The sequence below is a fragment of the Malania oleifera genome, chromosome 9, assembly GCF_029873635.1.
Source record: "Malania oleifera isolate guangnan ecotype guangnan chromosome 9, ASM2987363v1, whole genome shotgun sequence".
NCBI lineage: Eukaryota > Viridiplantae > Streptophyta > Magnoliopsida > Santalales > Ximeniaceae > Malania > Malania oleifera.
In genome coordinates, this window is record NC_080425.1 from 54,713,041 (window position 1) to 54,728,044 (window position 15,004).

The following is a 15,004-nucleotide window of genomic DNA, read 5'->3' on the forward strand; positions in this document are numbered from 1 at the left end:
ACTAACTTTGAAAAATGATGATGTTGATATGTTAAATGATAAAATAATTGCTCCGATTCCAAGTCATGAAAGTTGAGGGAGATTCTCGCTATTTGTACCAATAGGAATTTCTCAATTCAATCTCATTAGGTGGATTACCATTGTATATATTGCGACTTAAAATGTGTACCAATAATGTTACTTAGAAATTTAGATCCAAAAGTAGAGTTATGTAATGGTACAAGGTTTATTTCTCATAGGTGCTTTAATAATGTGATTGAAGCTGAAATTCTAATGGGGAAATGTTTTGGCAATAGTGATTTTTTTTTTAACCTTGAATTCCTTTGAAAACAACAGAGAATGTCCATCTCCCATTCACAATGACAATACAACAAATTTTAATACACTTAAGTTTTGCACTCACAATAAACAAAGCACAAACTCAAACAATTCCAAATGGAGCACGTGTTTAGTCATGGACAAACTATATGTGGCAATGTCTCGAGGAGTTTCACAATTAACTACAAAGATTTTGGTGAAAAAAAAAGGATAATAAATGGAGATAAGGAGATATTCACCCTTAATGTCGTTTATAAATATATTTTTCTTACTTCATAAAGATAACGTGTTTAGCCATCGGTACCTGTAAGTAGTATTATCAAGAATTCGTTTCCGTCCTTAGATTCTTGAAATTTACCTCCCTTTGGAGTTGTGGAGTCAGCTTCAAGGGGCGCGTGGTTTAGTCACATGGACCGTAAAACGGACAAGTGGAAACCCGGTGCGTAATCCAAAAAAAAAAAAAAGAATAGTATGAATATCGATCACCTAAAGTTGATTTTAGAAAGATAGGTTTGTAGAAGAGGAAAGGCTTTTATACGGATTGTGGTGTATAAATTAACTATTATTATCTTCAAACTAAGTACATATTTAACATATTTTCTTGTTAAATCAAACTTATGGTGTGTGTGCTAATATATTCTAATTTTTTACAAGACAGGAGGTTGATATGATATCTCATCATATCTTTGATATATGCATAGAATTACAAGCAATGAGGACCCAAACTCGTGTAAATGGATCTAAATATTTATTTATTAATTTATTTACCACTTACATACGTTTTATGCAAATTCTATGTTATTTGGGTTTTTTGATGATAGGTCAACATGAATTTCTCACGAAAATTGACATTTTGTTACATAATGCTTGATACCTCGACAAATAAAACAAGCAAATCAGGTTTCATAATATTGTATTACTAATTTAACACACCAATTTATAAAAAAAATTCAGACTTATCTTGGCAATTAATGTAGGTAAAGCAATTTTGAGTATATAGTTTTAGGTAGAGTTTTAACATTACATGTAATAGAATATTTTATATTTTCCTTTTATTTCATTCGATATTTATTTGTAAATACATGTTCAGGGTATTAGCTCACATTAAAAATGAAAAAATAATATAAAAAATTTAAAAAATATTAGTGTGATTCTTTTATTTATATGTTACTTTTTTGGGTATTTTTTAGTAACTACATTACAAATTAATGCTAGACAATTAGAAAAATTTTAAAAAATATTTAAATTTACATGGTATAATTTTTCAAACCAAGAATTAGAATTTTATGAATGATATCTTTATATAAAATTCTCAAAAATGCAAGGTGTGTGCATATAAAAATTACCATTATCATCATTGGAAATCACACTCTTATCCAAATATCGAAATTTTATTTGATTGTATTATATATAAATATTAAATATCATTTAACTAATACTTTTTAATGTACAATAATATTTACAAGTTTTTTCTAATGACTATTTTTTATTGTAAACATTTTATACGAACATTTTCCAATTTATTTATTCACTAATCATATAAATCATATTTTATCCTTATTTCACATGACAACTTTTCATTTATAAAATAAAGATTTTGAAACTTATAAATACGATGTAGTAAATCAAATCTCTAGCACGCGAATGACACGTGCATGCGGCTGGTAATAATAATAATAATAAGCTGTTTCGTCATTTCGTGATTCAGCTTCCCGCCACTTTGTCCTGGGTTTCCGTTATGAAATCACACTTTCTGTTGCGCCGTTTATGCTCGGTGCGCACCCAGGGCAGCGTAGAAACGTGAAGGAGCACTTCATAACTAAGAGAGACAACCATTCAAATGGCGCGCATTTTCATTGTTACTCGTACGTCCGAGTGCAAGGAAAATGGAGGACGATGCAAGGGAGAGATCGAACTTCGCTACCGGTCTGATCGAGAACAGAGCTAAGGAGGCATTTTCATTAACTTCTGAATCACCAGTTTGTCATTTATTTTTATTCACTATTTTTTTTGAAATTATAACTTATCCGATGCTTTATTCTTCACGGCGGGCGTATTTTTTTTTTCTCTGCAATTTCTAGGGTTACACAACGTCGTGTTTGTGCAATCGTAGCTTGATGCATTGCAATTAAATATTCAGTAGATTATTGTCTATTTTTCCCCCGGTTTCCTTCTCCATGCGGTACTAATAGTCGACCTTATCGAATATCTGAATTTATTTTATTAGATTGAAGCTTTGATGCGTATTGTACGGTTTCATGGAGGTGATGTCAGGTCTTAATAAATAGGAGGAGCTTACTGCAACTTAAACATTTTCAATGCTTAAATTATAATTTTTGGATAAGTACATTGTTTTTTTTTTTTTCTTTTCAATGTTTAAATTGTAATTGTAGTTGGTCTATCTGATAGTTGATTATTATTATTATTTTGGAAAAAGGTGAGGAGAGCATATATTAGCAGAAAAGGGGGGAAAATAGGGCAATACAAAACAGGAACCAAAACAAGAACTCTATGGATGACTACTATAGAGTTTCCAGTTTACATCAAATAGAATTTTGTTTACAACCCTATCTACATTTATAGTCTTCAAATATTAAGTTGTTATGAGTCTTCCAAATATGATATATGGCAGCATTCCAAGTGAGTTTGGAAACTTTACTCTTGGTTCTTGGGGAAGAGATTGAAAGTTCTTCATCCCAGCTTGAACTGCTTCTTGGCAAATTCATTGAGGAAAATATCTTGAAGTAGACAACTTATGAAAATTCACACCCGAAGAATAGATGATCTCTGTCCTTCATGGATTTATTACATAATCTGCGAGTAGAATCCTGTAATTTGCCCCACAATCGATAAGAGTATCAAGTCTATCTTGAGTTGCCAGCCAGCTTATAAATGAATGTTTGGGAATATTGCATTTAAGCCAAATAACCTTTGATCAACTCATCATAGGACTTTTCTCCCTTATTTAATTCCAAGCTGAATTCATAGTAAATCTTCCATTTGAAGTGTGATTCCACCATATAATATCATGACTATTAGAGTTTGGAATGAAAGCAATATAATTCTTAAGTTTCTATACTCTGGTTATATCTCTCCTCAGCCATTTCCAACTTCCATTCAATATGATCTCACTCACCACTGCATTTAATTGAACACCAAGATTAAAGTGAAAAGTATATCCATAGTGCTGGACTAAGGGCCTTTTTCATGCCAATTATCGTATAAAAGGGATGTGGATCTTCCATTCCCTGCTATATGCTTTACACAGAGATGCATGACTTCTCTAGCTTTTAGAACTGATTTCCAATTAGATGTCATATTGGTGGAGGTTTAACAGCCATATACATCTATCCTTCAATTTATAAGCAAAAATCCATGAAGACCAAATATTAGCCCATTTCACCTTGCATCGAGTAGTTTTCCAATCACTGATTTTGGAAGACAAAAGACAAACCCCCAGTAAACTTGTATACTAAGCAAAGCAGATTTTATAAGCTGCATTCTCCCAGCATAAGATAGGAATTTACAAGTGAAGAGATTTTCTCAAGAAGAATCATACAGTCCATATTATTGACCCTTTTATTTACAAAAAGAAGACCAAGATATTTTGGATTTGCTATGGTAGCTGAGATCCACTTTAGAAGAAGCTTTTAGAATGATCCTTGTGAGTACCTCCATTGCCATTACAAACAGATAGGGAGATAAAGGATCGCCCTGCCTGATTCCTTTCTTTCCTTTGAAATAACCTCAGTAGAACCATTTTTGCAAACAGAAAAACTTGTAGCTGTGATGCGCTCTTTTATCCAGTTCACAAAAATTCTAGGAGTACCAAAAGCTTGTGATATCGTGGTAATAAAGTTCCAATCAATTGAGTCAAATACCTTTTTGAGATCTACCTTAAGAGCCAATTTAGGAGCTCCTAAATTAAGATGGTAGTTATGCAGAAGCTCTTGAGCAAGAAGAATATTCTCTTGAATATATCTCCTTTTTTTTTTTTTAATTTTAATTTTAATTTTAATTTTTTTAATAGAAGCTGCTTGGTTGATGTTGATAAAGTAAGAGAGGCAACTTTGAAGCCTATTGGCCAAAATCTTTGCAATTAACTTGTATAGGACAATAGGATTTTGGTCTAACTCTGAGGGATTAGTATGGTTTTCACTTTAGGCACCAGGATTATCAATATAGAATTGATCTACTTAGCATCTTTGCATCATTAAAGAATGGATAAATGGCTCAGACAGGTTCTTACCATCAATGCTCCAGCAAATTTTGTAAAACTTGGCATTGAATCCATCTAGACCAGGAGCTTTGTTGTTTGAGAATGAAAAAACTGCTCTTTTGATTTCTTCCTCATTAATTTGCTTCCCAAGATTTGTAACATGGTCTCCAAGCCATTTATGTTGAATAGCTGGAGCCAGAGACGCGTGCAAGCTGGAGCCGCGTTGAGTTGTGTCCGCGGCTATTGATTGACGATTTATTGTAATTCCTCCATCACCATTTAATATAATTCCTCCAGCCATCTATAAATAGAGAGAACAGAGAAGAGAGGTAGAGGTGTGCAGAGAAGAGAGTGAGGAAGAGTGCAGAGAGAGAGCTGCCTAAGAGTTTGTATTTTTCTCTCGGTTTCATAGTGGATTGTGGTGTGCTCCGTGGACGTAGGTCAATCTAGATCGAACCACGTAATTTATGGTGTCTCTTATTTTTCCGGCGTGTGTTTATTGCTCACAGATTCCTAACAAGTGGTATCAGAGATTGGTCCGGAGTAGAAACGCCAGATTAGAGAAATTCATTGAAAACAGAGCCCTGTCCAGTGTCTTGAAATTGAATTTTGAGACCACCATCACGTTCATCTCATTGAGACGAAGCCAACGGTGTAAATCGGAGCTCGAAAGGAGCCCAAACGGCACCACACGCGCCACGCCGGAGACGTTCGTGTCTTCACGCGCCAGCGACCTGCCGGCCACGTGACCGCACGCGTTCCACGAGTCTTCCTCATCCGGTTGCTTCGACCCGACCCGGTAACCCGCTCTAGACCCGGATCGTACCCAACCCGGATCCATACCCGGCCGTTTCGTTCCTGACCAACTGACACGCGGCATCTTCGTCAATCTCCACGTGGCAACTACAGCATCTGACACGTTAGCGCTGCCACGACATCCAGTGGGACCCACATTATCTACAACAGGTGGGCCCCATAGTGCCACATCAATGCCACGTCAGTAGTGGACCCCACATCCTGCCACGTCAGTAGACGACATCAGTAATGGCGTCACTAACGGTAGGTATATTCCGTTAAGTTTGGGAATATTTCGTTAAAGTTGACCAGATTTGACCAGATCTTTGACTGAGCTTTTCGGAGCCATTTCGGGTTCGTTTTTCGAACGACTTGAACCATTTCTAAGGTTTTCGACCATTTCGGATCCAACCGTGCTGTCCATTTGAGCTAATTCCATCTCTAGATTAGCGAATCGAGATATCGAACGATAAGAGCTTAAAGATTGAGATGTTTAACGGTAATAATTTCGGTTTCTAGAAGATGCAAATTAAAGATTACTTGTTTGGGAAGGAATTGCACTTGCCATTGAAGGGAAAGCCATGATCTATGAACGAGGACGAGTGGGAGTTGCTTGACCGGAAAGCTCTCGGAGCTATCAAAATGACGTTGTCAAAGTCTGTGGCATTTAATATCAAGCACATATCATCCACCAAGTCTCTGATGGATGCGCTTTCTAACATGTACGAGCAGCCCTCAGCCGCTAATAAGGTACATCTTATGAAAAGGTTATTTACTATGACCATATTTGCAAGTGAAAGTTTTAGCAAGCATTTGAATAGTTTCAACAAGTTGTCGGATCAACTCGTTTCAGTCGGGATTACATTTGATAGTGAGATTCGTGCCCTATTGATTCTCCGTCAGTTGCCCGAAAGTTGGAATGGTATTGTTACTGCAATCAGTAGCTTCGTAGGGAAATCAAAGCTAGTATACGATGAGGTCGCTAGCATGATTTTGACGGAAGAAATCAGAATGCAGTCAAACCATGGTTCAGCCTTGAACATGGAAAGTTGAGGCAGAGGAAGCAGACATGGATGATCAAACAATCACGGCAGATCTAGGTCCAGGTGGTCCAGATCCAGAAACCCAGAGGTTCTTAGGACACAGGTTCCCAAGGCACAAAGAATATTGAGTGCTGGAACTGTGGAAAAACTGGTCATTACAGAAACTAGTGCAAAGGTCCGAAGAAAGAATATGAGACGAAGGTGAAAACAGAAGCAAATGTTGCTTCAGAAAATGATGATATGTTGATATGTTCTTTGGAGAGCAAAAAGGAGTCTTGGGTGTTAGACTCTGGAGCTTCATTTCATGCCACTTGCAGTAGAGATTGCCTAGAGGAGTATACACTAGGTGACTTCGGTAAAGTATACCTTGGCAATGATCAACCTTGCGACATTGCCGGCAAGGGGACAGTGAAGATCAAGATGAATGGGTCAGTATGGAAGCTGAGAGATGTCAGATATATTCCAGACCTGAGGAAGAACTTGATCTCAGTTGGTCAACTGGCAGATGAAGGATATAACATAACTTTCATTGGTGATGAATGGAAGATTTCGAAGGGTGCATTGACGATTGCACAAGGTAAGAAAAGTGGAATTCTTTATGTAACCCCTAATGCATGCATGTCTATTACAGTTGCTACAGGAAATGATGATAGCAACATTTGGAATCAACGACTCGGACACCTGAGTGAGAAGGAACTCAGGGTGATGCACTCAAAAGGAAAGTTGAGTGATTTACAGTCAGTGAAGATTGACACGTGAGGATTGCATACTTGGGAAACAGAAAAGGGGTCAGTTTCCAGACGAACACCAGTACCCCAAAGAAGGAGAGACTTGAGCTAGTCCATTCAGATGTATGGGGACCAACGATCATTTCATCCACAACTGGGAAACATTACTTCGTAACATTTATTGACGATCATTCTCAGAAGTTATGGGTTTACTTCCTGAAGAATAAATCTGATGTATTTGATGCTTTTAAAATTTGGAAAGCAATGGTTGAAAATGAAACTGGTTTGAAAATCAAGAAGCTGAAAACTGATAACGGTGGTGAGTATGATGACACCGGGTTCAAGAAATTCTACTATTAGCATGGTATCAGAATGGAAAGAACTGTGTTAGGTACGCCTTAACACAACGGCGTAGCCGAACGGATGAACAAATCGTTGACAGAAAAGCCAGAAGCATGCGTATGCAGTCAGGTTTACCAAAGATGTTTTGGGCAGAAGTAGTCAACACAGCAGCTTACTTGATTAACAGGAGTCCATTAGTACCATTGGATTATAGACTACCAGAAGAAGTATGGAGTGGTAAAGAGGTAAGACTTTCACATTTGAGAGTTTTTGGTTGTATTGCATATGTACATATCAATGATCATGTCAGGAATAAGCTTGATCCAAAATCCTGGAAATGCACCTTCGTCAGTTGTGGTGGAGATGAATATGGGTATCGCATTTGGGATGATGAAAACAAAAAGGTGATCAGATGTAGAGATGTGATTTTTGATGAAAAGCTAATGTACAAAGATAGACACACAACAAAACCTATAGAGTTTGAAACAACCTATGTAGATGTGGTTGATGTCCAAGAAGGTATAAGGACACGTCAGCGGAACACCGAGAATCTTTAGCAGAACACCAAGAATCCTCAGGCAGAGGAACCTGTGGAGCAGATTGTTGCTCCACCACCTCCTACTCTAGCTCTAGAGCTTAGGAGATCTTCTCGGCAGCATGTACCAAATAGGAGGTATGTGAATCATTTACTTCTTACAGATGGAGGAGAACCTGAATGCTATGTTGAAGCATGTCAGGTAGGAGATTCGAGCAAGTGAGAGCTTGCAATGAAAGACGAGATGAAGTTTCTTACCTCCAACAAAACATGGGGACTAGCTAAATTGCCCAAAGGTAAGAAGGCTCTTCACAACAAATGGGTGTATAGGATCAAAGAAGAGCATATCGATCCAAGAGGTATAAAGCCCGATCAGTAGTCAAAGGTTTCGATTAGAAGGAAGGAATTGACTACACTGATATTTTTGCATCAGTTGTGAAGCTGACAACCATCAGATTTGTCTTGAGTATTGTTGCCTTAGAGGGCTTACATCTTGAGCAGTTGGACGTGAAGACGGCATTTCTTCATGGTGACCTTGATGAGGAAATTTATATGCAACAACCAGAAGACTACTCAGTTAAAGGTAAAGAGAATCTTGTGTGCAGATTGAAGAAGAGCTTGTATGGTCTCAAACAAGCTCCTAGGCAATGGTACAAGAAATTTGACAGCTGTATGCAGAGGAAAAATTTTCGAAAGTGCAATGCCGATCACTGTTGCTACTTCAAGAGGTATCGTACTAGCTATATTATCCTATTGTTATATGTTGATGATATGCTAGTCGTAGGATCAGATATAGAAGAGATCAGAAAATTGAAGCAACAATTGTTAGAAGAGTTTGACATGAAAGACTTGGGTCCTGCAAAGCAGATTCTTGGGATGCAGATCTCTAGAGATAAGCAATAAGGTACGTTGCGGTTATCTCAGTCAGAGTACATTAGCCGTATTTTACAGAGGTTTAACATGAGCAGCGCCAAAGCAGTAAATACACCATTGACAGGTCACTTTTGTCTCTCTAAGGATCAGTCTTCCAAGACAGATGAAGAAAAAGATTTCATGGCTAAGGTACCATATGCTTCAGCCGTTGGAAGTCTCATGTATGCTATGGTTGGTATCAGACCAGATATTGGCCAAGTAGTGGGAGTTGTCAGCAGGTATATGTCAAATCCAAGGAAGACTCTCTGGGAAGCAGTGAAGTGGATTTTGAGATATCTACATGACACTATTGATTAGTGCCTATGTTTCGGCAAAAGTGACTTGAAAATTCAAGGATATGTAGATGCTGATTTTGCAGGTGAAATTGATCATTTGCAGAAGCACTACCGGGTATATATTCACTGTTGGCACAACAGCTGTTAGTTGGATGTCACTGATACAGAAGATTGTTGTTCTATCCACTACAGAAGTTGAGTACGTAGCAGTGACAGAAGCAAGTAAAGAGATGATTTGACTTCAAGGTTTGTTAACAGAGTTCGGAATAAAGCAGGAAAGAAATGTTTTGTACAGTGACAGTCAAAGTGTGATACATCTGGCAAAGAACTCTGCATTTCATTCCAGAACCAAACATATTGGATTACGTTGTCATTTCGTCAGATCTCTATTAGAGGATGGAGTGTTCACATTGGAAAAAAAGCCAAGGTAGTAGGAATCTGGCAGATATGTTGACAAAGGTGGTGACTACAGAGAAGCTGAAGTTGTGTTCAATTTCAGTTGGTCTTCATGCTTGAAGACATATTTGAGCACATCATTTATCACTGGTTGAGGAGGCGTCTCTATCTCCAAGTAGGAGATCATTGAGTAGCTGGAGCTAGAGACGCGTGCAAGCTAGAGCCACATTGAGCTATGTTCGCGGCTATTGATTGCCGATTTATTGTAATTCCTCCAGCCATCTATAAATAGAGAGAACAGAGAAGAGAGGTAGAGGTGTGTAGAGAAGAGAGTGAGGAAGAGTGCAGAGAGAGAGAGCTGCCTGAGAGTTTGTATTTTTCTCCCGGTTTCATAGTGGATTTTGGTGTGCTCCGTGGACGTAGGTCAATCTAGACTGAACCACGTAATTTCTGGTGTCTCTTATTTTTATGGCGTGTGTTTATTGCTCACAGATTCCTCACAATTTAAATTCCAAAATACTCTCTTGAAGCTGGATATTACATTGAAGATTATTAGAGCTATTTGTCCCCAGCAGATTAGAGTTAAACTTCAAAAGTATTTCTTTAATTCCTTCAAAAGAACAAATTTTGTCTCCACTTTCATCAAATAAGAATCTGATTTGAGAATATGTAGATCTGACATTTACAGCTTTAAAGAAAAAAAATATTATTTTGATCACACAGCTGCAACCAGTTGATTCTGGATCTTTGTTTAAGAATACTTTCCTGAGAGATCGCAATGTCTTTGTGTTTCTTATAAGCTTGATTGACCATTTCAACCTTTTGACAGTTTGAACTATTGAACATATCCAAATGAATTTTTCCCATATCAGATTTAGCCACACAGACTCTATCATCAATCTTGTAGAAATATTTTTTTTGAAAATATTTCAGCATCCTTTTTGTAGCCTTCAATTTTTGGCATAACACAAAGATAGGAGTGCCTTCAATTGATACTAAATTCCATGTATTCCTTACTAATTCAAGGAAATCTTGGTGGTTTGTCCAACAGTTAAGAAACTTAAATGAAAAATTTCTACCCCGCTGCATCTTTGATTAATAAACCTGACAATAGAAGGACAATGATCTGATATGCCAGGAGATAAGAAATCAACCATAATGTTAGGAAAGGCCTGATTCATGACTGGAGAAGTGAGAACTCTATCCAATTTTCTGGAGATAAATCCCTCTTCCCTCTTATTTGACCAAGTGAAAATTGGGTCATTAAAAGGAAAGTCATCCTAACCTGTTTGCAACAGAAACTGCTTCAAGTCCTCTGTCCCATTCAAGCCTATACTTGACAGAAGACCATTACTCTCAGATATATCTTTAATGGAGTTGAAATCACCAAGCACTATCCAAGGGAAATCCCCTATTTTATTTTCAATCAACTCCTTCCAAAGTAAGTTTCTTTCTAACCCATCATTCGAAGCAAAGGAAGACCAATAGAAGATATCATCATATTTAATCTTCACACTTATAGATTGGTAGCTTGTTACTATTTCCAATATATTAACTTTTATTGGGTCATGACCCACCCAAATACTACCAAGAGAAGATCCATAGCTGTAGTTATGCAGAATAACCCAATTCCTACTTATAGTAGTAGTGACTAGCAAATTTTTTTGGCTTAAATTTTGCGTCACATAAGCCAATCAGACTGAGTGCTTTATCCATTATTAAATCTTTTACTGCCTTTTGCTTTAGAGGATCATTTAATCCTCTTATATTCCAACATCCAACATTCAGAGAGTTCATGTGATATCACTGGGTATTTTGTTTTCATCAGTCTTAGACTGATTTTTGGGAGGCCGACCCTTCCTTTTAACTTTTATGTCTACTGCATCATCAACTGATGAACAATTGTTGCCTTTCATACCAAGATTTTGAGATTTTATTATCTCAGAGAAAACTGAATTCCTGCAATCAGCATTGACAGAATTATTAACTTTTTTGCCTTCAGAGTCTACAGGTACAGGAGTTATTGCTGCAGTGGTACTTTTTGCTGCAGAAGATTGACTTGAAGCCTTAGTATTTGTAACAATAGAAAGTCTTTGAGAATGATCAGATTTGCTGCAAATATTTCTTGAAGATGATTCACCCTTGCAATTGTCACTCAGCATCAAATCTTTTCCTTTGTCTCCATTCTTCAGATTTTCCACGCTTCCATCTTTCTGCATATTTTCATGCATTAATACAGCAATGATAGTTGATTCTATTTATTGGATTCTAAACTGATGGAGGAGTCATACTCCTTTTTTACACTAAGGCAAAAACACTCAATATGAATAAAACCTATACTACTATTTACATGATTGTAACCCATCCTATGTACACAAGATAAGTAGTCACAGGTAGACATAATGCCCTAAAAAAGCTTGGTATCACACTCTTAGAGTTTTCTGACTGTGACATAGTTTTGGTGCATGATTCTGACTTGGAAAGAAGTTTGGTTAATGTGGATTCAACTATGCGGATGTCATAAGAATGGTTTTAGTATGTCACTGTGATGTTTTGGTTGGTCTGTATAGTACTTATGGTAGTGTTCTCGAATGAAGATGTATGATCATTATGTCCTTGGCAGTTACTTAGATATGAACAAGAATCATTCGGAGACTTGACTTTTGGGGGGAACACTAGGTGAGTGGCCTACCTCCCCTGGTATCCTATTGGATACTAAGTGAGCACCCCGAGGAGCACTCAAGGGTGAGCTCTTGACATCCTCAAGGGGTGTCTTGGGCTTCCATGTGGGATTGGGAGCCCCATGGACGATCCATGAGAATGTGGTCACGCGGTACTCTCGGCTTGGAAGTTTGATGTCCATTTCTTCTTGGTCATTGCCTATACTATTGGACAAGTTCATTCTAGATTTTGTTGGACTATCAAGGGGTGTTAGTCCATTGCGTCTTGCTCGAGTAGTGTATGGTGTCACTTCCCCTAATTTCAGCTAGTGGGTGATAAGTGATGGGTAGGGGTGTAATCGGTTCGGTTCGGTGCGGTTTGGTTATGGGCAAAACCGAAAACCGAACTAAAAATTGCGGTTTTTGAAATTCCAGAACTAAAACTGAAACCGAATTGAATGTGTTATCCCATGGAGAACCGAACATTCGGCAGTTCGGTTACGATTTTTTCGGTTTTTAACTGATTTTAAAAATATTTAACATTTATTTTTAAAAAAGGAAATGCAAATAAGTCGCATAATGTACATACCGCATTAGAACAAGAAGTAGACTGGCGACTGGTGAGCTTCTCGCGAAGACTAAGAAAGTGAGAGTCGAGAGACGGAGAGAGACTGAGAGTCTGAGCAAGATTGAGAGAGGCAGAGTCAGCGAGTCACCGATAGCTCAAAGGCTCAGAGCAGTGACGACAACGAGAGACGGAGAGATACCGAGATCTGAGAGAGGGAGAAATTGTTCTGCTTCGGGGTGAAATTTATTTAGGGTTTTGGGTAGCTTTGGGGGTTTCTGGAAAATTGGGGATTTGAAGGTGATTGGCCCGCTTGTGATCGGGGAAGATGATCATAAAACATAGCTTGAATTCACAAATTTCGAGCATCAAGAGGTGCCGGGTTGGGGAGTCTGCGGGCAAGGAAGACGAGGGTTCGGCAAAGAGGAAGAAGTGGAGGCTTCTAAGCATTGATATTGAAAACTGAAATGAATATGAAACATTGATACTTGAAACCCTAGTCCCCCACTCCCCAGCCCATATATATATATTAAGTGATTTTTTTAGGGTTCCTCAGTGATGACCTTAATTGGATCAAGGGCTTCCAAGCAGTGAGACTCGACCACTAAGGTGGACATTTGAGTGTTTTCTTCGATGAGGATGAGTATGATTGGGCTCGACTTGGTGTAGTCTTGTCGTTGAACAGGTGTGACACCTTGACACTTTTGGAAAATCTTGGCAAGGGTAATTCATTTTGGCCTTGAGATCTCCATGTCCATGACGCTTGTCTTGTGACATTGGACCTCACCTTGAGTCAAAGGACTCCTTGGTATCATGGTAAAAAAAAATGAAAATCAAAACTACAAAGAAAAACTAAAAACCAAAAATAGAAATTAGAATTGAAAAATAGAAAAATGTCTTGTTATATTCTCAAATTTGAAATAGAATAAAACCTTGATTGAATGCATGCTGATTTTGTCCTTAGATCAAATAACAACTAATTATTCTACCATCTTTCAATTATCATAAGAAATGGGAATAGAATTAATGCTACCCTTGTTAAATATTAATAAATCAAACTTCATAAACAATTTACATATGAATGAATCAAAATATGATTAGAATAATGAAAAAATATCATATATTACTTAGTAATTCTTTTACTTGATAATTATGCTTTTTAAACTCACTTTAATGCTCTTGTTACAATCCTATTTTATATGCTTTTTAAACTTGCTCTAATCAAAATATGATTAGAATAATGAAAAAATATCATATATTACTTAATAATTCTTTAATTTCTTTTACTTGATAATTATGCTTTTTAAACTCGCTTTAATGCTCTTGTTACAATCCTATTTTATATGCGTGGACACTAGATTCCGTCGGTGGTGCTTGCGAATGGGAGTTGCATGGTGATCCCTAAACAAGAAAACAAGAAGAAATTAAAACTCTATTTACAAGACATGAGTGATTCATAAAGCGGAGTCACAACCTTTATTTTTTTGAAAAGGGAAAACAAAGGAAAAGACCCTAAGAGATCTATGAAACAATGATGAGGGTTTGGGAGTACTTTTGTGCATAAAGAAGGTGGTTGACTGTGTAATGACCCGAAAATTTAAAACAACCAAATAACATGATTAACGACGCTATTAGATAAATGCTCTGATACCACTTACCACGACCCCAAAAAATTTCAACACATCATATACGTAAATACTCAGAATGCCATATCATAACTACCATCAACACATACATGCCCTGATACCACGATTGTCGTATCATAAAGAACCCAGTGGGGTCCAAGATATCACTGTCGATAACATAATAAAACAAACAACGGAAGCAAATAATTTTCCTAATATCATACCTACCAGAGTACTAACCCAGCCAGGACATCTACCAGCCCCAAAATAATACATATGACCACCCCAAATATCCAAAAACATCTAGCATAAACCATACAGTGTCTTGCCCACACTCACCCTCAGTGTGATCGTTTAAGTCCCGCCCTGGAGCTCCTAGGCTCGACTTCCTGAAGGACTTGAAAAGTTAATATTTTGGATGGGGTGAGACACATCTCAGTAAGACGAAATACATTATTATCAGTGTTTGGCAGATGAGTTCTATTATGCCAATTATTTATATATGTCTTTTATATTACCCCTAAATATACTCAACATCAGTATAATCAATATGATGCATATGATGCAGTT

General features: G+C 37.4%; 1 protein-coding gene across 3 annotated transcripts in view; it reads left to right on the plus strand.

Moving 5' to 3' along the window:
• The first annotated feature begins 2,069 nt into the window (after positions 1–2,069).
• Positions 2,070–15,004, plus strand: part of LOC131164241 (DNA mismatch repair protein MSH4) — a 57,736-nt gene continuing 44,801 nt past the window's right edge. For 2 of the 3 annotated variants that reach the window (XR_009139233.1, XM_058121279.1), the window contains exon 1: positions 2,070–2,270. Coding sequence is in view for 1 of the 3 variants with exons in the window: in XM_058121279.1 (XP_057977262.1) it covers positions 2,205–2,270 (66 nt within the window). In the remaining 2 variants the exon portion in view is untranslated. The remainder of the gene's footprint in view (positions 2,271–15,004) is intronic. The other variant, XM_058121280.1, reaches the window with a different exon arrangement.